Here is a 25022-nt window from a genome sequence, read left to right as displayed (position 1 = left end):
ACTCAGTACAGATCTGAGAGTACTCACAGGATCTGCTTACCCTTCCGGATCACCTGAGTGTCATCTCCCCGTTTTTGGTGGGGTTCGTGTTGCTCAGTATTTATTTTTCTATGTTGTAGTTGTTAACTTTTATTTCTTTGTTTATCTTATTCATTTTTAGCCATGGTATTGACAGTTTAATATTTTCGATTTTATGAGTTTGGCTGTTCCTCTGGTATTTTTCGACCCTCTTTTATGTTATCAAGTTTTACTGTAAATGCAAAGGACACATAAGGATAGTAGAGACCTTTGTTAATGACATATCATAAGAGATTAGTGGTCCTGTATTACATTTTTGTGTATGGTTTATATAATTTGGAGATACAAATTAGCATGCTGGAATGTGTCTATATAGAGGTGGAAAATTCCCAATTAGGAAACTGAGATCTCTTTTCATAAAGTTTTGTTCTCAAATGATTATCATTGTCATTTTCTACTGATGTAAGTCGAAGACTTAACTGTATTTGTTGTATCCTTTATTTTAAGAAATGTTGTAAGGCGAGAGATGCTCCTGTTTTTCCAGGAAATTAACTATATAAAAATTAGGATCATAGTGGTATGATCGGCAATTGGACAACTATCAACCAAAATTCAAATGAAGTGGACGTAACCAATTATATGCCCCAATATGTGTCTGTAATTTGATAGCAAGAACCAAATGGTTTTTAATGTTTTTTCGTTATCTTCACATTTGATTGTGTGATTTCTAGCTTTTTTTTGTGGTAGTCAGAATGTTTTTTTTTCTTCTTCAACATACTTGAACGAGATTAGTCACTACAACAAAATGTCATCAGGAATTTAAAAAAAATACAGTCGTATTACTTTCAGCTTGACACGTTTTACCTTCGTTTAAAAACATTCAAATAAAAACTGATTGAAGTGGTTCTAATTAAAATTTAGATTTCTATTCCCTTTCTTTAATTGTTTTAACCAATTTTCCAATTTTAACCCAAACGAAAATGAAGTAATTCTAATTTAACCAGAAGGTTCATTACTACAATCTGATAAAATAAGTACAACTACATTGAAAGACCAAAATGGTATATTTTTCTGACTCAAAACTAATAAAAGAAAAGTAAGTCCATGTATACTCGCTCTTTCAATGAATAATTACAAAGTAAGCTTTTGTTTTTTTATTTGTTTCCAATGCCACTTAACTAGAATTCATTTTCTTGCGAGCTAATTGCTAAATAATTAAAGAGAAAGAAAAGGGAAGATCTAGTTAATTTTTACTAACTTCACTTTAGTTTGACTATTTAATATTTCTGGATATTGGCACATTCCGAAGGTAAGTAATGAAAATTTATATGATTTTAATGAATCGGAGAGGGGGATACAAAGGCATATATAACATTCATTTAAAGACCGGCATATGCTAATGAAAACGGTCTGGAGCTGGCATGTCAGTAACTGCTAGTAGTCTGTTGTTATCTATGTATTATTGTCATTTTGTTTATTTTCATTTGTTTCATATTCTGACATCGAACTCGGACTTCTTTTAAACTGAGTTTTACTGTGCGTATTTTTGTGCGTTTGTTTTTTTCTACATTTACTAGAGGTATAGGGGGAGGGTTGAAACATGTTTAACCCCGACGCAATTTTGCGCCTGTCCCAAGTCGGGAGCCTCTGGCCTTTGTTAGTCTTGTATAATTTTAAATTTTAGTTTTTTGTGTATTACTCGGAGGTTAGAATGACGTCCATTACCACTGAACTAGTACACATACAGCTGAAGGACGCCTCTTGGTGCAGGTGTTTTTCGCTACACTGAAGACCCATTGGTGGCATCGGTTGTTGTCTGTTCTATGGTCGAGTTTTTGTCACTTGGACACATTCCCCGTTTCATTCTCAATTTTATTGGAATCAAAATTATGAAGGGTTACATTCCCTACTATGGTATTCTACTCGTTTTCAGAGCAACTTACCAGACCAGTTTTTCTGGCGTGCTAATTATTAAATAATTAAAGAAAAAGAAAAAGGGAAAACAGTTGTAATACTTGTAAAATTTTGCTAAATAAGATGATATTGTCGATGAACTGTGTTAAACTTCCAGTGGCACATATTACATTTATATAAGGGCAGATATATATGTGAATGTGATATGAATACGAAGCCTGCTTTATTCAGATCGACAGACCGAGACAGTTAACAAGGTAGAAGTTCACAGGATGATATAGAGCCTAATTTCAGATTCTGAGTAAACCATTGCTTTTATTTACTAAATAACGAATGGTTAGCGGAGAAGCAGTAAACTTGTAGTAACCATTTTAAATTCTGTGGGTTTCGGGCAGGGATTGAACCCACAACATCTAGCACTTGATGCGATACATAAAACAGTGAGGCGGTTCAATTAAAAATTATTGATAATATCGTTTAAAAAACAAAATACCCAAATTACACCTAATACCCAATTTTCTCCACATGCGGCACCCATCGTGTTGCTGATGTAATTACAAATCACATGATAAATTTAATTCGGTAGGTTGTATTCGGTGAAAAGAGGACCTGATTGTGGTATAAACTGGAACATATCCCTCATCAAAACTATCGTATAGTATCATTATACTAGTTTACTAATATACAGTGGATATTGATAAATATATTGATAAAACTAACCGAGACGCACGTGTATGCGTTTTTTATATATTTATAGATTAAAAAAAGTATGTCATGCGTATTGTTGAACTTCATGGTCTTGGTGTGGATAACCTCTGTTGAAGGTACGTAATGCATTGACCGATAAAGAAAACAAAATCAACTTAATAACAGATGCTACATTAAATAAAAAAAAACTCAAATTCAAGAATACAAATTTGATAAATCGTAATTAAAATTGGTTTTACACTGATCTAAACTTGCATAAGACATTTTACTTAATAAGATGACTTTCTTTAGTTTATCTGTCTGTTTAAGTTACATTTGCATTGTACTCTATAGCATTTTCATTATCACATAAAGTAGCACAAGCAATATTCTGAACGAAATTGTTGAAACAATGATAATGAAATAGAATCTTAGAGCTGACCTCCTGCAAGTTTTAGCTTTAAAAACCTTTTTTATATGTAGATAAAAGATGTCAGAAAATATAAATAAAAACTGCAACTCAACATCACATACAATAAAAGGTTAACTTTTTTTACCAAGCTTTTAAAAGAGATGCAAAATATACCGAAGGGACATTCAAAATCACAAGTAGAAAATAAACCGCCAACGCCATGGCCCCAAGAAGAAAAGAGAAGACAAACAGACAAATAACAATACACTAAATACACAGCACAGAAAACAGTAACACGAGCCCAGCTAATCACAGAGGTGATCGCAGGTGCTCAAGAAGTATAATGAGAATCTGATCCAAATGTGGCATTCGTTATAATGCTCATGTTAGTATTATATATTTCAAGAAATTGCATGTTACTTTAAGACAACACAGAGAATTTAATAATCGAAACGTTATAATCATGTATCGACATTTGTTAATGAAAGATAAAAATAGCTTTTTACCCCCTAGGAACTAAATGTAAATAGAATATAATACAATTCCCATTTTCAGCCCAATGCAATGCCGGAAAATGGGGCGGTAACTGCCAGTACAATTGTTCTACCTCTTGTTACCATGGAAACAATTGCTCTCAAAATGTTGGTCAATGTGGATGCATGCAAACTAATGGCACGTGCTATGAATGCTCTACCAACTTTTATGGTGTTTCATGCGATATAAAATGCGATGATATTTGTTCTCTTAACGAACAATGTGTACAGGATGGTTTTGAATTTGCTTGCGGCTGTGAGCGAGAACAGGGTAACTGCAACAGATGTCCAAAATCAACATGGGGTAATTACTGTGAAAATAAATGTTCCAATAAATGCATCAATTCCGAATGTAGCTGGATAGATGGTATTTGTACTTTCGGTTGTTTAAAAGGGTTTTATGGGAGCGACTGTTCTTCGGCATGTTCTTTGTCTTGTCAAAGTGGATGCGACCAGCAGACGGCAGAATGTTTCCCGCCATATTGTGTCAATTGCATTAGTGGGATGTCAGGATGTGATAACGTCACACAGAAATGTAAATCTGGATGTATTACAGGGTTTAAAGGAGAAATGTGTGATAAGACATGCGCAGAAGAAACAGGAGTTGTAAAATGTACTAGTTGTAGACACATTAGTTCACCTATTGCAACTCTTACCGTATGTGAGGAATGTCAGTCAGGATATTTTTACGACATATTCAGCAAGAAATGTAAGGTTTGTAGCACAGGTTGCAGTTCAAACGTGACGTCATTATCCACATGCTTTCCAAAAACAGGAATTTGTCGGTTTGGATGCTTATCGAATTGGATCGGATCAAAATGCGATTGTAACGTTGCGAATTGTGACACATGCGTTTATGAACAACCACAAGAATGTGCCCGTTGCCAAAATGGATGGTTTGTTGACTCTGGGCAATGTGTTGAATGCAGTACAAACTGCGCAGTTGCAAATGAGTGTGACACAGCTTCCGGAATATGTACAAGTGGATGCAAGAACGGTTGGTATGGTCTAAAATGTTTACATGAATGTGTGTCTAGCTGTTTAAACAGAAAGTGTGATGTAAATGGCAACTGTACTGAAGGATGCGCTGGAAAACGTTATGGAAAAAAATGCGACACAATGTGTAACAATTGCAAGATTGCATGCGACCAGCAGACTGGGTTTTGTGAGTCTGGTTGCATAGATAATTATCACGGTGACGATTGTCAACAATTATGCAATGATACTTGCTTTGGTAATCAGTGTGATCAAAGCGATGGACAATGTTTGGACGGATGTGAACAGGGGTATTATGGGAAATTCTGTCATCTTACCTGTGGATCAAACTGCAGCGAAAATAAATGTGATGTAGAGACGGGAACGTGCATAGGGAACTGTTCATTTGGAAATTATGGCGAACATTGCAATATAAAATGTCCATCTCACTGTTTAGAGCCGTTATGCGGGAAAGAAAATGGCACATGCGTTTCAGTATGCGAAAATGGATTTTTTGGAAGTCATTGTAATGTTTCATGTCCTGATTCATGTCCGACTGACCAGTGCCAAAAAGATAAGGGAGATTGTACTGCTGATTGTTTCGAAGGAAAATTCGGAGACAAATGTGATCAAACTTGTAGTAATAACTGTAAAAGAACGTTATGTCATCAGAAGACTGGAGCCTGTGTCGATGGATGCAAAATTGGTTACCATGGCACTTCTTGCCAGAGCACGTGTACTGGATGTGGTAGTTTAGGATGTAGTCAGAATACTGGAAAATGTGAAGGTATGTAATATGAGGTTTACAGAATGAATGATAGTTATTTTATATAAAATTAGGATAACGAAAACAGAGAACAAAGTAGGCTAAATAATTAAGAATATAGAATAATTCAGAGATTGAATATAAAGAATATAGAACAATGAACAAAATGTGTACATAATAGAGAATTATTAATAGAGATTTGTCCCCCCAAACTTCATCCCAGTTCCTCTAATATTTCATGACATTGTACAATACAGAAGTATTTGTACTTATTCGTTAAAACTTGGTCCTATACGTACTAAGGAGCTGATCTAGCTACATGTATTATTAAAATGGTGTTTAAACCCACTTTAAAGTGGTTCCAACACTATGTTCCCATGCAAAAACATTAATTGTAAGAAATTAAGGTTCTAAGACAACACACCTCCAGGACCCGCCACTTATGAACTGCTTTCATATTGTTGTAATTATATCAATAAAATCTGATGCATCATAACTTTGAGGAAAGATTTTTGGTACACTAAATGTATTTATCTATTTCTAAGTATCTGGTCACGTCAGGAGCTGCTTTGGAACTTTTGAATTATGTGCTACTGATATAGAATAGCATCGAGATTGGAAATTGGGAATGTGTCAAAGAGACAACCTGACCAAAGGACGAAAACAGTCGAAGACAACTAATTGGCCGTTTCAGAATCTAAAGAATCATGGGTAATTTCATTCTTCGTACCCCAAAATGAAAATAACGTCACGTCATTGGTTGAATTTCCATTGTTTATGACATTTTTAACCAACCACGACGTTTTGGTGTACAATTTTGAAAATATTACCCAGGATGCATTAGATTCTAAAACGGCGAATTGGTATTCAACACACTGAGGTGAAAATCCGTTCTTGTCAAATTTAAATGGATTTCATATTATACTATATATTACATTTGCAGGTACATCGATGAACGAAAGCAAAGACAACAACACCATCATGATTGCAGGTGCGACTGCTGGTGGCGTCATGGTCATTATATTTCTTGTTGTAATATTATATTGGTGTTTGAGAAGGAAAAAGTAAGGATATCCTAGAAAGAGCATTATAAGGGAACACATATGCTTACATATCTAAATCTTTATATCGATTTGAAAAGGTGACAGCACTCGCAAATTTGAAAACGCTTTACATGGAATTTAATATCCTTTTTACAAAAAATAACAAGATCTCTTACTTTAAAAATATTTGTGAACGATGGGCGAAAGATACCAGACGAACATTAAATCTCAAAAGTCGAAAATAAACTGACAGCGTAATGGCTGGAAAAGAAAAAGACAAACAACCAAACAATGGTACACAAAATCAACATAATCCACAAAGAGACTAATAGTCAACACGGACACACCTCAAACTGAGGATGATCTCAAGTGTTCCGGAATGGTAAGCAGATCATGCTCTACATCCGGCTCCCGTTGTGTTGATCATGTTAGTAAAAACCAGGTCACATACGCGAAATAGGTACAGGATTGAACACAGTTTTGCCTAGTAGGTTTACTGCTAACAAGAAATTTACCAAAGTCAACTTCATGTACATGTATAGTTCCATATACAGCTGTAGAAATTGATGCAGGAAGATTGTCTTTTTTTATTGGAAATTAACAAATAATTAAACAGGAAATGCTAGTCCTTTTGGAATACACAATATCTCAAGAACAAGAGATGTGGTATGATTGTCTTTTGGACAAATATCAACCAATGGTTCAAATCAGGACACAGCCGCTTTTGAAAATTAGCCTTAGTAGTAAATAAATAATGCAGGATGAAAATTCTGCTACAGGTAGGAAACTGACTTTTTGAGGTGGGTTTGGGATGATTATAGAAAATACGAGTCGATACTTGTTGTTGAAGAAAAGTTTTGTGTCTTCCGCCTCTTTTTTCACCATGACATAAATTAATTTTTGTTTAATTAATTCGGCACCAGGCAAAACGGTTTTAAAATAAATAAAAATAAAATATATCGATTACTTTTAGATAAGGGGTGTGTTTGGATATACGCCTGAGGTGGCCTATGGTTACCCATAGGTAACTATGGTTTGATATTTTGTGTGTAAATACAGACCATAGGTACCTATGCGTAACCATAGGCCACCTCAGGCGTATATCCAAACACCCCCAATAATTGCTGCCTCTAGGTATGTCGGAGTAGAAAGAGTAGGAGACAACATCATTATGATTAATGATGCCTTTCAGTTAGAGCACTGGTTCAAACCTCAATATATATTTTTTTATTCTTTTAACAGATCGGACACAGATAATAACAATGTAAAAGACGAAGGACCTAAAAGGTACTCAGAGCTAGCAGAAACAAGCCAATTATGAAAACAACATATCTTATTTTGATTTGTTCTTGATATTTATATTTTAAATATTAATATGTTTTTCTCCGTAAATTCTTTCACCCCGTTGATAGAAAAAAATAACATTTACAGCTAGCATAGGATAAACATATTTAATTTTAGTTGGTAGAAATACTATTATCTTGGTTAATATACTGTTATGACCTTGATTAAGGTGGCTCGGGACTTTTCGACTGCGCATAATTTCACGCATGAATTACAAAAGTATTTGTCGTAAATTCGATATAATTTTTTTAAATATTTTGATTGATTAGAAATGTTAAATCATTGCAGTGATGTGACTAATAGAATATTTTCGTTATTATCCGTATTTGTTAAAGGGTCAAAATGGTATTTCACCCATTTTCACCATTTTCCCGCCAAAATTTGGGATTTAAGGCAAAACATTTTTTTTTCCTTATCGGTGACCTATGTTTTTTATTTGCTCATTCTATGAAGCTATAGTTCAGCTTTTTATATTACAGTTTTTGACCAAGTGTCATAGAACGTTTTTTTGATATTCCGATAAAAATATGTAAACACCTCTATTTTCCCTATCATTTCATTGAAAAATGGTCCCTTTTACATACCTGTTTAAAAGTAAAATTTTGAGCTTAAATGGTCCGTGACCCCCTATTTTTTTTCGACCAATTTGATTCACTTTCTGTAAAGAATAAAATAACAAAAAATACGGCACTTCTGATAGAAACTTCGAATAGGCCCGAACCACCTTAAGTTGTATTTCTGAAATATAGAATGAAATTCAAAACAGTGTGGCTGTGGCCATTGATTGACACATTAAATTTATCCATTGACTGGGACAATTTACATGACCGTTTGTCTGTAACGACCACTGTTCACGACGTACCTACGATAGACATTTAAACTGTGGGGTCACCAAAGGTTTCTTAACGCCTTTAATTATAAAATAATTCAAAAAATTAATCAGGAATAACCTTTATGTTTTGATTTATATAATTGATATAAATCAAAACATCGTGTTATTTCTGATTAGTTTTTCGAATTACTTTATTAAGGTGTTGAGAACCTTTGGTGACCCCATAGTTTAAGTGTCTTTAAAAAGTACATAGTGAGCAGTGGTCGTTACATACAAACGTTCACCTAAATTGTCCCAGTGAATGGATGAATTTAATGTGTCAATCAATGGCCACAGCCACACTGTTTTGAATTTCATTCTATACCATGAATATATGTGAAACTGTGAAACAGTAAAGCATGGAGATCTTTTTTGAACAATTTGATGTTTTTGTAGACAAAATGTTTCTAAGCATATTGAATATAAATATATGGTGAGTTTAAAGATTAATATTTGTTTTCCTATTTATGCACTTCATAATATTAAATATGTAGAAACCCAGAACTTTTTATGTTCTTTTTCTTTAACACTATGCACTCTTATTACTGAATAAAATATTAATTTCAATTAACTGTTTTATGATTTATATTTGTGAAATTAAAAACTTTTTTCTTACCGTGCCATGTACAAAACACTATGGAAAAGTCCAAAATGGTTTGCCTTTGTGTCCAGGATGAGAGGAAAGGAGAAGGGGGCCAATCTTAGATTGTCACTACAGAAAAAGAGTGTGTATTTGATAAAGATAGACATTTTCCTGGCTACTGATTGAAATATTGTTGCTAATTATAAATTTATTATATATAATAAAGTAGCGGAAAATATCTAGGGTTTGTTCAAGTGAAACTAATAACAACGCGGGAGAAAACATGGATTCAGGTTTAGAAAACAAGATGAGAAATTTTCATAGTTCGTTCTTATGTCCTGCAAACATGTTTAACCCCACCACATTATGTATGTATGTGCCTGTCCCAAGTCAGGAACCCGTAATTCAGTGGTTGTCGTTTGTTAGTTTTACATATTTGATTTTCGTTAATTTTTTTGTACATAAATTAGGCCGTTAGTTTTCTTATATAATTATGTCATTTCGGGGCCTTTCATAGTTGACTATGTGGTTTGGATTTTGCTCGTTGTTGAAGACCGTATTGTTACCTATAGTTGTTAATTTCTATGTCACTTGGTCTTTTATGTAGGGTTGTCTCGTTGGCAACCATACCACATCTTCATATTGATATATAAAACAAGCACATACCTTATTCAAATGGCACAATTTACTTCGTGAAATTTGATATATAATGTCGGTATTAACGAATGAGAGATATGTTAAAATCGGAGATGGAAGATACCAAATATAATTCAAGTTAAAAATTAACAGAAAAAGGCAAGATACGAAAGAAAAAAAATCCCAAAAGACAAAGAACAGTCTACAATGCACAAAGTTATTTTAACAAATAAACTTATTAAGAATTAAAACAATTACACATATTTATATTTAGACTAAATTTTGTTTTGTACGCGTATGGTCGGACCATATGAGTATAATACTCGTTTGGTTATAAACGTGCCGGACCATATGAGTATTTGGACCATATAGGTATTTTTTTTAAATTACATTATAAACGTTTCAATAATACAAAAACTTTATCTAAAAACAACAGTGATGATTACATGACAATATATTAATTTAAGTTACATTCTTGCATGCAGGCTTAGGTGACATTCACTTCCACAAACGGCAACATAGCTTTTTCGCATTTGCAAGAAATTTGTGCACGATCCTTTTCATTCACACCTTTTGTTTGCAAGCGAAAAGCTACCCTTTTTGCAGTGCGTACAGTGAAACCGATGTCTTTGCCATTCTGACGTCTACGTTTTTTTTTAAAGAAGCTCTAAATCTCAGATATCGTAAAATGACTGCAATACACCATATTCACAAGACAACTTAAATAAACTGTGTTACTTTCCAGTGACTTCTTGTGTAACAGTTTATAAAGAAATTTTTGAAATTAGTTTTTTTAGTCGACATATATTTACTCGCAATAACAAATCGGTAATGACCATTGATATAAAATGTGTTTACTATAAAATTGACAATTAAGTAAAATTAACTATGTGATTTTTATTTAGCTTTTCTTTTTATTATAATATGATAATAAAATTACCTAAATGATAGCGTCTTTTTAATGAACGGTCATACCATATGAAGAGTTTAGAAGTATTAAAAGTAAACTGTAACAGGGTTTTAACTACCCCGACCATACGCGTTCGGTCGGACCATAGGAGTATATACCCATATGGTCATGACCATACGCGTATGGTCCAAATACTCATATGGTCTGGAACAACTACACTACCATATCTCCTGAGTTATTACATGTACATCTGCATTGATAGAAGAGACACAACTCTTTGTTTATTTTCGGTTTCAAAAGGAAAGTTTTATACAGTTGCTAAAACATTTGTACTGCCATGACTACGAATGGACAACATATGTTCAAAGTTGAAACAATATTTAATTTAAGAAAAATGTGACAAGATTTACATCAATCAACCCCTTCTGTCATCATATTTAAATAACACAAAACAAAATGTGGAATGAATGAGTGCATAACATTAACACAACAGTATACATAACAACATCAAACATTGAAATGTATTTTTGAATTTTAATTTACGAAGTTACGTCCCTTTAAATAGAACTTCCTCAATTAAAACAATGAATGAATCGTTGATAAATAGAATCTTAATCGTCGTTTTATATATTACTCTGTTTGAAGTAGAGACAAATGGTATGTTTATTTTCATAAGTTATAGGTTAGATGTGATATTACATTTTAATATTCTGCTTATTTTTTTTAAGGTACATATAATACTTTTCATTTAATAGTGGAGGAACTCTCCGGGCACTCTGGGCGGGTAGGTCTTTAAAACACTGGCTCCTATGGTATAGCCAAGAGTGTTAATAATGGCTTTAAACGCCACTTATTAATCAATCAATCAACAAACCAATAAACCAATCAATCAATCAACAAACCAATAAACCAATCAATCAATCATAAATTAGTGAATTCAGAGAATTGATCGATCAAAATCGTAAAGGCCTAAGCGTTTATTTAAGGATATCAATCAAAGTCGTAGGCTGGAACAAAGAATTATGTACATAGCCTGCTAATTCGTTATTGGCCTATGTTTAGAAATAGTAATAGAAATTCCGAGTAGAATAGTCTGACCGTTGACGTACAAAGACAGTTTGAAATCGATTATAGTCCATTATTAAACATATGTGTCAAAATGGGAAAGGTTGTTGTTCATTTGTCACTGAACACGATACCAACGGAGTATGTTATCGTTCTGATTTTTGTCGGTAGAAAAATTGACCATCTATTTCATTTAAGATTAAGGTCGAGTACACCTACATTTTTGTACCACCTTCAGAATGAATCTGATATGAAATATACACAAACAAACGAAACTGTTTGAAGTATTCGTTTAGCAAAAACTAGCTCACACATGTACATTCATACTAGTATTTAAGTTTAACTTTAAAAGAGGCAACAACGCTAATATACTACATGGCAAGTCTAAAAGGTTGCAGAGGATATGCCCAAAACAACTATAGACTATATTCTTTACATACTTTGAACGACAAATTCATTTTATTTCTCTATCTGTGTGACGTTTACATTCCTCGCGTTTCTACGTCAGAGTTAATGTTATCTAACCATTCGGTGCAGTACTTTAAATCTTTCAATCGTTTGCGGGTGGATTTAGCATACATAGACTCAAAAATAAGAATTCAAAAATAAGGAGGCAATGCAAGATGTTAAACGTTGTTAAATTTGATATATGCCTTTTTGTGCTTCATCTTGGTTTTTGTTTTATTAAGATCTTGTGGTACTCTTACATACTGTCATAATGTAAATGTTTATACTTATTTTTCGTATTCTTGTCTCTCATTTTTGCAAATGAGTTTAGTCTATATGCCTTTTGGTGGTACCTCGACACATATAGTGTTGCTCTGTAGTTATACATCCCGTCATTGTGCTATTGTAAAACATGATTGTATGCTCAATGTCTTTCGTTTTTGCTATCTTTGTCTATATGCCTTTTTATGTTTCTTTGATACATATATGATGTGGCTCTGGTCTTATACATCCCGTCATTGGGTTATTGTACTATAAAAGTATAATTGTGTATATTTGTCTTTAATTTTTGCTACTATGCTTGGTCTATATGCCATTTTGTGCTTCTTTGTAACATATTTATTTGTTTTTATAGTGATTAAGCATTGTTAAGATTATAACACAATGTTGACTGGTGTACCCTATTTTTGATATTTTCATCTATTATGTTTGTTTGTTTTGTTCATGCATTGTTGTCAATATGAAATTTGATGCAATTTGCATACAAGTGAGAAGCACCAGCTATAAAAACAGCTATAAAACCAGGTTCAATTCACCAGTTTCTACATAAAAAATGCCTTTACAATGTCAGGAATATGGCAGTTGTTACCCATACGTTTTATGTGTTTGTTTTTGTGCTTTTGATTTATACATTTGATAAGGGATTTGATGTTTTGAATTTTTCTCGGAAATCAGTATGTTTGTGATTTTACCTTATGATTTTGCGAATAAGATAACTCACTACTTAAATGTCTTACCAAAACTTTTGTACTGTCCAAGTTTATTCTAATATTCAAAATAAGGAAATGCATTTACTTATTCCGGCGTCACACATCAGTGTAGAGCTCCAACGTACACCGGGCGGGTTTAAAAATCATGTACGCCGCCAATACGCAAGTAATTTTATGATGCATTCAACCTGTTAATCCTATCAGTAAAGTTTGCACAACGAGCTTTTCATATGTAGTTCAGAACTAATTCATATCTCAGGGTTTGTTAACCAGTAAAAGTCTTTCTATTTAATTGTAGCTACCTGTAATTTTGGTGAATGGGGCGGAAGTTGTCAGTACAACTGTTCTTCCACGTGTTATTATGGAAACGAATGTTCCAGTAATGGCGGCAAATGCGGATGTGAACAATTGCATGGAAACTGTTACGGCTGCGCAAAGAATTATTTTGGTGACGTTTGTAATAAGGCATGTAACCAGAACTGTTCACTCAGTGACCAATGTGTCCTGTCTGGATTAGCATGTGGATGTGAAAGACAGCTTGGATATTGTAATAGTTGCCCTAAAACACTATGGGGAAATTATTGCGATAAGTCTTGCTCGATAAGATGCATTAACTTTGAATGTGACAGAGCCTCTAGTCAATGTACGTCAGGTTGTACAAAGGGATATTACGGAAGTGACTGTAGTTCAACGTGTTCAACTTCTTGCCTTTATGGATGTGATCAGCAAACAGCTGGGTGTTTTCCATCTTACTGCGTGAACTGTAATGGTGGACTACCGAAATGCGATCAAAACAATCGAAAATGTTTAAATGGGTGTATAGATGGATTTTATGGTCCCAGTTGTGACAAAACATGTTCGGTAGTGACAAATAATACTTTATGTACGAAATGTCAAGCATTGGTATCTGTTGGTATTACCGTCTGCACGGAATGCCAACCGGGATATTATTATGATGGAGTAATCGGTAACTGTAAAACCTGTAGTACAGGTTGTAAAACAAATAACACCAACATAGCTAAGTGCTTTCCTAACACTGGAAACTGTCGGTTTGGTTGTTCTGCAGGATGGAGTGGACCGCGTTGCGATTCGTTTACCTGTTCATTATCAAACTGCGAATCTTGTGTTGCGAATCAACCAACCGTTTGTGAGCGCTGTCAAACTGGTTGGTATCTCGATTCCGGACAGTGCGTTAGATGTAGCGATAATTGTGCCACTTTGAATTCTTGCGATAAAACATCAGGAACATGCACGGAAGGATGCAAAACGGGTTGGTATGGTAACAAATGTAAAGATAGTTGTACCACAAACTGTAATCAAGGTGAATGTGATAGCAATGGCATATGTAGTAGTGACTGCAATATCAAACGTTACGGTCAGACATGTGACTTGCAATGTCCTAATTGCTTAACTACATGTAATCGTAATACTGGCTTGTGTGACGCCGGTTGTGTAGACGGATACCATGGTAACGATTGCTTACAACCCTGTAACTTCAATTGCTTAAATAATAAATGTAGTCAAGTAGATAGCAAGTGTTTCTCCGGCTGCAAGCAGGGGTTTTATGGGGAATTTTGTCAACTTCCTTGTGGGTCAAATTGTGATGGTAGTAGTTGTAATCCAACAACTGGCGCATGTTGGGGAAATTGCCTCTCTGGCAAATATGGTGATTACTGTGATTTAGATTGTTCAACGAACTGTTCACCTAGAACCTGCCTGAAAATCGGCGGGGCATGTACGTCAAATTGTGTTGCCGGATATCATGGTAGTCATTGCAGTAGGTCATGTCCGTCGTCATGTTCAACAAACCAATGTAATAAGGAAGACGGAACGTGCAGTGGAAATTGTCCAAACATGAAATTCGGTACTAGATGCGAGCTATCGTGCAGCAGTAACTGTAAAGGTACATCATGTGATAGAACGTCTGGTAGATGTGTGGGAGGATGCAAAGCTGGTTACTATGGTGATTCTTGTGAGAAAATTTGTACCGGATGTGATAATTCAGGATGTGATCAAACGACTGCTGTTTGTATAGGTAAGTGTATTGATGGTTTCTATGGAAACAATTGTAATACGACTTGTAGCATGGGTTGCCTTAGTAGTTCTTGTGATAAACAAACGGGGAAATGCAGTATTTGTAAAGAGGGATATTATGGGGATACTTGTTCAAACATTTGCAGTAATAACTGCAAGTTATCTCGATGCAATCAGACAACGGGATTATGCTCTGAAGGGTGCGCACCTGGAAAATTTGGACAGCTTTGTGTTAATTCCTGCTCTTCCTGTACCTTATGCAATCAAACAACTGGAAATTGTGAAGGCTGTGCTCCTGGAAAATATGGACTGAACTGCCAAAGCAATTGTAATACAAATTGTGGTCTCTCTCCCTCTGGACAAATAATTTGTGACGGTATTGACGGATATTGCCTTAACAGTTGTAAGGATGGATGGTATGGGACATATTGTAACATACCTTGTAATAATGCAATTCATTGCATAAGTACTTCCTGTGATCGTCTCAGTGGGAGATGTTCAGGTAACTGTGTAACGGGATGGTACGGTGCTACGTGTAATTTACGATGTAGTGAAAATTGTTATGGCAATTTGTGTGATCGTGATAGTGGTGAATGCATATATAACTGCACGTCTGGTTTTTATGGCACTCAATGCAAAACACCTTGTGTAAACACTTGCACAGATTGTGAAAGATTATTTGGAACTTGTTCGACATGTCAACCTGGGTATTATGGGCAAACTTGTCAAAGTCCGTGTAGTAGCCATTGCTCGAAGTCCTCAACAGTAGTTTGTAATCAATTAACTGGAATCTGTAATGACGGCTGTGCAAATGGATGGTATGGTCAATCATGCACAAATGAGTGCTCACAGACTTGTTTTAACAACGAATGCGACATAGATTCCGGTAAATGTTCGCAGCAATGTGTTGTTGATAAATACGGCGAATATTGTGAAAATAGTTGTACAAATTGTGCTGGAACTTCTAGAGGAAATTGCAACCCTGGAAATGGAAATTGTTTGTTTGGATGCGACGATGGATACTTTGGAAATTTCTGTACTCAAAGCTGCTATTCCGGATGTAAAAATAAAAAGTGTATTTATTCCGCAAACAATTGTTCATATGGATGTGAAAATGGCCTATATGGATTTTCATGCACTGGAACATGTAATACAAATTGTCTGAACAATATGTGTAATCAGAAAACAGGGTTATGTACATCCGGGTGCAAGCCTGGTTGGTTTGGACAAAAATGTAAGTACGCCTGTCCAGTTTCATGCTCTGGTAGTGTTTGTGATCAGGTGACCGGAAGTTGTGTTGACGTTTGTGATGGAAGTGATTGTGAAGGTTTGTCATTAACACACATTAACACATTAACAAATATCATGAATGCACAGGCACTTTCTCTGTATTGTTAACGTTTATTATCAATGAGCTTGTGACATCATATAAAACGAGTTTCATGTATTTATAACATAAGGGCTGTCAAATTCATTTTCACCGAATTTTCTCAATTATTCATATTTGATTTTAAACATACTAAAACGTATATCTAAATCATTAAAATCTAAAATAATCTATTAACAATGCATATGCTCGATAATATGTATCAGCATGTTGTCAGTAAGTTCGTTTTGACGCAATCTAATTAACAATTGAGGTCATTTCCGAAGACAGACGACGGTCATATAACCCGATATAAACAGAAATATAGATTTAAAAATATAGATTCTTGGAATTTCGAATTTGTTGCTATAGTTTACCGAAGCATCATATTTATAACCCATGAACCAAATTCATGTAACACGTGAAAAGTAAGTGAACTGATAAAGCGATGATATTGTTTATATTTTTTAGACTCACCATATGTTTATTATACTTTTCCCTAGTTGTTAATTGAATTTGTGTATATCATTTTCTCGTAAAACATCTTTTATCACTATACTATCTTTCAGTGAAAGCTAGTTTATATTTTTTCATCATTTGTCTTCCCTTGCACTTGCACTGTGCAGCAATTAAAATATTAAGGAGAAGTTACGCAGTTAAAGTCACTACATACAGAAAAAAGAACGGGACGTTGTCAGATCCGTGAACGAGAAGCATGGACACAGAACTCTATGTATTTTAATCAAATTGTTTTCTATCCCGATAATGTGTCTCAACTCATGTTTAAAAATTTTATACAAAAGACTTTTTGACTTTTTTCTGTTAACGAAACTTAGAATCAGAGTCCATTTTCAATCAAATTACAGAAAGAAAGATCTGAACGACACAACAAGTAAGATACACTTAACTCCTTGGTTAAATATAAAAAAAAATATCTTTATTTATTTCACTAACACAAGATATCAGCAGCTAACAATATTGCACCGACCATTAATTTATGATCATTAATACAAAAACTTTTGGTAAAATATCTTTAAAATAAATAATGACATATTTGAAGAAAACTTCTTTAGAAATAAAAATAAAATTGAAAATAACTTTTATGAAGCATTTTCTATTCAACTATTCAATTTTTCTGCCTGCTCTTTAATATGCAAAAATATAACTCAACTTTCATAATAAGATACTTTTTTTTGTGGCTATAAACACAAATTTAACCACCATTTTCATTACAAAACGTTTGTTCCCAGCTAGGAATGTGACAGATAATTGAAAAAATCGAACGTTTAATTTTGTCAGGTGATAACCTCCTACTTTTGTAGATTTATTTGTGTTGCTTATTTCAATTAAAACGTTTTTAAAAATAATTCTAACAAATCAAATTAACTTACTTATTTCATATTTGTTGCACAGTATATGTTATGACCAAACACCTGTTTTGAATATAATCTGGATTTACAATTACAAATTATACTTTTAATTTCCCATTTACCACATTATTGAATCTTAGAAATTATCTTTGAATTGATTGATTGAAAATAAAAATTTAAAAAAAAAGATGATAATATTTCCGTACAGCTCGATATATGAACTTTACAAAATAATTCGAAATGTATGATTACGGCCTTCATATAATGTTTTGAATTTATCTGGAATTGCGTTTTCTCAAAAGAAAAAAGAATTTGATTTTAGACATTTAAAAAAATACGTTTCTTCTTTTCATAAAGATATGCAATGAATCGGTGAGTATAGCATATAAAAAAAGAAACTTTCACTTTCAAGCTTTTTTAACAGACTTAAAAGTTACAAACTAGCATATTTACCTGACGATATCAGGAATTTGGTATTTAGTCAAATCTTAACCGGAAATTTTGACAAAATTAGTATTCTAAAATTTATTAAATGTAAATAACATGTCGAAATATTTAGGTTTGAAATAAATATATTTTTGGATAAGTTAATGCAAGCACACGAGGTGTATAGTGTCTTATACGGATTACAGGTTTGTAATGTTTAACAACCATATTATATCAGTGTGTAAACACGTTTATTATGAGCTTTGAAAGTCAAGTAGTTCGAGCATTTTTCTGAGTAAGTGTTTAAAAATTACAAACAAATATTCTTTACTGTGGTTAGCAATCATTTGTCGTTAGTATCTATAGATTAACAAATTGTTGTTATATTGATAATTTAGAATCTTCCTTGAAGGTGGCGCACAAATTCGCAGCTAAATAACTTGATTGATGTGTCATTTGTATACAAGAGTTATATTCCTTTGAACTGCGAGTCTATGTTTAATTTCATAAAGTCAACATGTTGATTGTCTACCTTGAACAGGGTTATAATTATATCTTATGAATATAGTATTTTTTATTAAATTTAAAATCGTTACAAAATCTGTAATGTACTAGATACTCGTATGTTTTAGTTTATCAAAGACATTTATGTAAATCTATAATATCTTTAATTTTTTTGAAACGTTTAAAATTAATATATACCAATATAAAAAATTATTGTGTTATCTTATAAATATTGTTTTGTTATATGTAAGTATACATACCGTTTTTATACGTCAAAAGTAAGCAAGGTCTAATCTGCCTTCATCATCACTAACTTTCTTAATTGATGAGACAAACTGCTCTAAATCACAGATCACATGCACTCGTTACAGAATAAAACTTTACCATTAAGGTATATAGGGGGAAATATTCTGAAACAAGTGACTATGTCACAGAAAAAGCATCTTCCCAGTGTTCATGAAATTGCGCTCCATTAAAGCAATATCCTGGAAATTATTAAAAAAAACCACTTTTTTCCTACTTTTAATTTGAGGTACAATATGCCCGTGAAAAACGTTAATTGTGCTGTCAAGAATACACTGTTTCAGGTTGTGGTATGCATCAAAAACTGTCCAACAGCATTCGTCATTCTACTCGTAAAACGGCATTTGTTTCTAAGATCGGTATGATGTATACCATTATGCCAGAACTCAAATGAAGCAGAAAGCTGATGTAACTTATCTGCTTTACTCGATCCCTTAAGAAAAATTTATGAAAGAAGTGTAATAACGCCTAACACAAACACAAAACAGTACACCATAGCCACCATTTTATTCTAACTGATGCCGAATGCTAGTGTAAAATTGTAATAGGGACCTACCCAAAACAATTACAACTTTTCTGAAAAAGACTATAAATGAAAACAGAACTATATCATCTTTCCATAATGATTGAATGTTAGGAAAATTGACCAGAGTTATCTTACTTTAATCACAGAGAGGGGAAAGCAAACAATTTTTTATTTAAGCCTAATTAACATTAAAACAATTTTCCATTAACAAATAAAGTTACCTTATTGAAATATAAGGGCTTTGTTAGCTAAATCTATTAATTTTATTAGATATTATGAATTTTTATGACAATAGAGAAACATGCTATATAAACCTGGTCAAATTATAAAATAAACCCAAATATTGTAAGGAATATTAATAGATAAAAGCTAAATACCCAATTTTTGTTTTGTTTGAGATTTTCTTGTTAAACAAAAGCAAACTTACTTGTTCATCGACTTACTGAATAAACTGTAGACGGTAATTTTTGATTTTTTGCAATTTTTTAATTTGGTATTGCAAAAAAAAAACTATTAGATATAGATCAAATAACTCAGAAAGACTTTTAATAAAATCGAATGTAAAGGTCTTACAAAAGAGTGAAACATTTATAAAATGTGTTAAAATTGCCATGAGACAACTATACTGATAGAGACGAAATATATCACAGATATCATAGTTCCGAGGATGCATTTAATGAATTCGTGTTCATTAAATTCGTGGTTATTGAATTCGTTTGTTTTAATCTGATACATTATTGATGAAATTACAGTGTATTTAGAACAGGAAGTTTTTTCACTATATATCCGATCTAGCGCACACGTTTTAACATCCGATAACATACAAGAATGAATGGTGATCAATCCCCTTTTCATTCATCTATTGAGAATATTCTACCTTCTTGTCAAAAAGCATTTCTATTAATTTCAGGTAGCCTAGTTAAAAATCCAGATAACAGCATTTCTATTATAGCATCTTTGAGTAGTGGTTCGGCTGTACTGGTTGTGATAATATTGTCAATAATAGTGTATTTTAGACTCAAAAGGAAGCGGTAAGTTTCACGTTACAAACATCGCTAGCATGACTAGTTACTATACACAAGATATAGATATAAAAAGATGTGGTATGATTGCAAATGAGACAACTCTCCATCCAAGTCACAATTTGTAAAAGTAAACTATTTTAGAGCAAAAACGGTCTTCAACACGGAACCTTGGCTTTTACCGAACAGCAAGATACAATTGTATAAGGGGCCCAGAAATAATGACTAGACTAAGTATTAAACCATTCAAACGGGAAATAAATGGTTATACTATGAACGCTTCCGATCATTATAATGTAAACAACACTCGTTGCTTGAAAAACTATAAGCCAGATATCTTTGATAAATATTAATCTATATCTAAGGCTTACAACATGAAAATAAAATATTCTTCAGATTTAGAAACTGAAATTAAAAGAAAAACCCTAACGTTTACGAAATGTAAATTATGTCAGCATGTTGTTTTACAATTGAATATGGTATTGTAAAATCTATTCATTTTGATAGTTTCGGTATCTATTATTTTTAAGGGTCAATGTGAAGTCTTAACCTTAAAGTAATAGTTGAATTCTGTAGCATATCATTAAGGAATTTCAAGATTATTTCCGGAATTTATCTTATGTATATGGAACCGTACCCAAAATGTCTTTCATTCAAATATCTACACAATGACATAAATAAATTATTTCTGAGTACATGATCATAGTTTTGAAGCAAAAAAGGTTATATATGCTAAGAGAAGATTTTACATTGAGCTTTAAATTTAAACTAACTCTATGATGCAAAGTTAAGTATATTAATTTACCATGAATTCGAGGCTTAAACAAATTGTTGAACAACATTGGCAGTGTACCTTTTGTTGTAAAGATATGCTACCTTTTCAGAAAGTCAATATATCTATTTGATCCACAAAAAAAAAAGACGTTTCCATTGAATGATAATTGATTGGATGTGCCCAACAGGTTGTCTGATTCTCTAGTGCAGAGCAATCATCACGACAAAGAGCAAACAAAACTTAACAACAGAAAAAAACAACAACCGGACAATGGCCATTATTTGGTCGTCAATCCAATAAAATCCTGCAATCGGAGGTGGATTTCAGCTGGACACTAAAACCATAATGTTTACTAGTACATTGTAATATGTAAAGTATGTGAGGTCTATGTCGTTACAATATTTGTTTATGTTGTAATAAAAACACATCTTATTTTCTTGCTAATGTATTCGATTTGTGCTTATTAAATTTATTTAACGCATTATGCAACATATAATTGTTTTATATCCTTTCCAACAGACCTGATTACGAGACGCCGACAGCGATGATTGACAACCATATTTACTGTACCACAAATTCGAGAGACAGCCATGAGTATATGGAGTTTGTTGCTTAGATATTGATTTTCTGCATCTTCGTTGAACTTGAGCTACTTTTCAAAACTCCAACTAGAAATTGGAGTGAAATCCTAGCAGACAAACCAATATCATTTACGCATGCCCACCTAATTGCAGCACAGCAGTGTTGTTAGTGACTGTAACGGTCCATAGAAAAATTTAAAACTTAGTGAAAAGCGTGTGAATATTGACTAACGTTTTTTGCACTGCTGACTACGTTGTTTTATTGTGTAAATTTTACCCGATGATTGTTGCTTTTCATTCATTTTCCTTCATTCATAATTTGTATCATAGACTTTGAATTGTTTGGTTTAAATGCATTCATATATTATTGTTATTTATATTTCACACTGTATTGTTACGATGAATGAATACGTATGTTTAACTTGTGTCTGATACACAATGCCAACATTAATAATATGCAATGTGTTCAAATCATACAGCCTAAAAAAATAAATCCGTACAGCGGCCGATATTATTAATTTGGTTATATATCACAAAGTACAATAGGACCACATTAGATATTTTTTGGGGGTTAAACTTGTATATATGCTTGGTTTGATTTCCGACGTCATTACACTGTCTTTTTAAGATTTGTATCTTTATATTTTTATTGTTGTGAAATATTAAACGTGTTTTGCGACGTTATTTACAACATTTTTTTACTTGACTAATTTGTATTGTTTTGTGAAATATTTATCTTGTGAAACATTGGACCATTCAGAATGTAAATAAAAATGTCTGTGTCCATCGTCAATATAGGTACTGTATAAACTCATCATATATAGATACCAGGACTAAGTTTTATATATACGTCAGACGCGCGTTTCGTCTACAAAAGACTCATCAGTGACGCTCGAATCCAAAAAAGTTAAATTATGGAAGCGTCTGATCAAGTTTTTTTTTCTGTGAAGACAATACATATAAATAAGGAAATAAGGAAATACGGTACAATTGCCAATCAGACAACTATCTTGCAGAATCAAAATGCATGTATCTAAACAATTGTATGTCAAAGTACAGCTTTCAACAAAAATTAAAATCCATAGCATATAGTCTGCTATACAGGGCTCTTACATCATACAATGTGAAACAATTCAATACAAAAACGAAAAATAATTATACACACTACTTAATAACAGGATACTAGTATAATAGAAAAAAAACCCATAGAAAGTAATTTTCCCACAATATATAAAAGTTATTTGAAAGTTTATCAGCTTATAAGTCTTAAATAGTATCCAAGAAAAAGGATTACAAGTATAACCTTGTGCCATTCCAAGTACAAATGTTTGACAAGATATATAACTACCGGTATTAGTTTTCAAAAATGTAAAACCTTGAGTTATTTTCTGATTTATCAGAGTAAAATTCAAATAACATCATTTTGTTGGACACTGTACATACTTCAGTCTTACAATGATCTGTTGGATATTAGAAAAATTTTTATTTGTCATTGTAGAAGATTGTTTTGTAATAATGAAATATGATTGGAATAACAGCAAAAGTATATTACTAACTCAGGGTGGCGTCTATCATGTCTATGTAAGACATTCAACTTTCCTGTTGTACGACCTAGCCAACCAGCAGCTATTCCCCCGACGATTCCATAGCAGCTCATACAATCGCGTAATCAATCAAAAAATATCTTTCAAGCCGGAATTTCTGTTTTTTTGTCCAATAGGAAAATTATACATTATGATCATCTCGAACAATATCAAACACGTATCCCATAAAGTAAAACTTTTAAAAATTAATTAACATAATTTTACAAGCTATGATGATTGCAAAATATTAAACTTACCATTTTCTTCAGAATTTATTAAAGTGCTGTCTATTTCAAAATCATTAGATAGCCGACTTTGCATAGGCGTATTTCCAGTTCTTTTCTGAAAAAAATTGGTTACAGTGAGAATAAAGCAATATTATATTTTGCTTTTATATATCTTAATATAGTTCAACCTCGGAATTTTAAAATCATGTGATTTCATTAAGGTTATCTATGTTGTCTGTGTCAAAAATTATATAATGTCGAACCGAAAACCTTCCTGTTTTCGTGATAATGACTTCACCGACTTATTATATGATTATTACTTTTATTAGAAGCAAGATGGAAGGGAAACGTATTACAGTATTCATAAAGGCTTAACATTGACAAGGTTGTATATACATGTACCATTTGTAAATGAATTAGTCTGTTAAATAAATCAATTGTTAATTTTCATTCTTTAAGTGAATTCGGGAATCATCAGAAAGTCCATGTGTACATGAAAATACCAATTATTGAATAATCTGAACATACACTTAACTGATCTTAATTCACAAAAAAGCAAGTTGTTTTAACAGTACTGAACTTAACGCAGTGGATAAGTTAAAAAATAACTTAAAGACTAATAATGAATGGAATAATTCAGATTTAGTGTTAGTCTTATTACAGACGCCATCACGAGTTGGTTGACCGTTATGGAATAACCGTTTCGCAAATGATATCGGATATGTTCCTTACGTCGTAACTACACTCCCCTTCCCTTTCATGAATGTGACCTACCGAGTTAGACTATTTACCGGATTTGTTACCATATAAGTAACACGACGAGTGCCACATGTAGAGCAGGATCTGCGTACCCCCCCGGAGCACCTGAAATCACCCTTAGTTTTTGGTGGGGTTGGTGTTGTTTATTCTTTAGTTTTCTATGTTGTGTCATGTGTACTATTGTTTGTCTGTTTGTCTTTTTCATTTTTAGCCATGGCATTGTCAGTTTATTTTAGATTTATGAGTTTGACTGTCCCTTTGGTATCTTTCGTCCCTCTTTTATTGTATCATTGTACACAAATGTATCATCATATTTCATATTTATGTCTTTAAATTTTGCTTATGTACTTTGT

The 25022-nt window shown here is 33.0% G+C and overlaps 3 protein-coding genes across 3 annotated transcripts; all 3 read left to right on the top strand.

The window, feature by feature from the left end:
• The first annotated feature begins 2725 nt into the window (after window positions 1–2725).
• LOC143052051 (uncharacterized) lies at window positions 2726–4517 on the top strand. The gene is made up of 3 exons (XM_076225023.1): window positions 2726–2756; window positions 3587–4221; window positions 4494–4517. Exons 1-3 carry the CDS (start codon window positions 2726–2728, stop codon window positions 4515–4517), a joined length of 690 nt encoding a protein of 229 aa, XP_076081138.1.
• Window positions 4518–4541: 24 nt separating this feature from the next.
• Window positions 4542–7669, top strand: LOC143051751 (uncharacterized). The gene is made up of 3 exons (XM_076224657.1): window positions 4542–5326; window positions 6249–6369; window positions 7591–7669. Exons 1-3 carry the CDS (start codon window positions 4684–4686, stop codon window positions 7667–7669), a joined length of 843 nt encoding a protein of 280 aa, XP_076080772.1. The 5' UTR covers window positions 4542–4683.
• A 1567-nt stretch (window positions 7670–9236) lies between these two features.
• LOC143052050 (uncharacterized) lies at window positions 9237–16625 on the top strand. Its single transcript, XM_076225022.1, has 2 exons — window positions 9237–9288; window positions 13492–16625. Exons 1-2 carry the CDS (start codon window positions 9237–9239, stop codon window positions 16623–16625), a joined length of 3186 nt encoding a protein of 1061 aa, XP_076081137.1.
• The last annotated feature ends 8397 nt before the right edge of the window (window positions 16626–25022 follow it).

The sequence above is a fragment of the Mytilus galloprovincialis genome, chromosome 11 (assembly GCF_965363235.1).
Source record: "Mytilus galloprovincialis chromosome 11, xbMytGall1.hap1.1, whole genome shotgun sequence".
NCBI lineage: Eukaryota > Metazoa > Mollusca > Bivalvia > Mytilida > Mytilidae > Mytilus > Mytilus galloprovincialis.
Note: the sequence above shows the minus strand (reverse complement) of the source record. Positions and strands in the feature narration are given on the sequence as shown.

Coding starts and splice junctions, on each gene's coding strand:
- LOC143052051 (XM_076225023.1), top strand. CDS start 2,726: ATGGTCTTGGTGTGGATAACCTCTGTTGAAG. Junction 2,757..3,586: donor GTGGATAACCTCTGTTGAAG/GTACGTAATGCA, acceptor TCCCATTTTCAG/CCCAATGCAATGCCGGAAAA. Junction 4,222..4,493: donor CACCTATTGCAACTCTTACC/GTATGTGAGGAA, acceptor TGTTGAATGCAG/TACAAACTGCGCAGTTGCAA.
- LOC143051751 (XM_076224657.1), top strand. CDS start 4,684: ATGTGTAACAATTGCAAGATTGCATGCGACCAGCAGACTGGGTTTTGT. Junction 5,327..6,248: donor GAATACTGGAAAATGTGAAG/GTATGTAATATG, acceptor TTACATTTGCAG/GTACATCGATGAACGAAAGC. Junction 6,370..7,590: donor TGGTGTTTGAGAAGGAAAAA/GTAAGGATATCC, acceptor TTCTTTTAACAG/ATCGGACACAGATAATAACA.
- LOC143052050 (XM_076225022.1), top strand. CDS start 9,237: ATGAGAGGAAAGGAGAAGGGGGCCAATCTTAGATTGTCACTACAGAAA. Junction 9,289..13,491: donor ATTGTCACTACAGAAAAAGA/GTGTGTATTTGA, acceptor ATTTAATTGTAG/CTACCTGTAATTTTGGTGAA.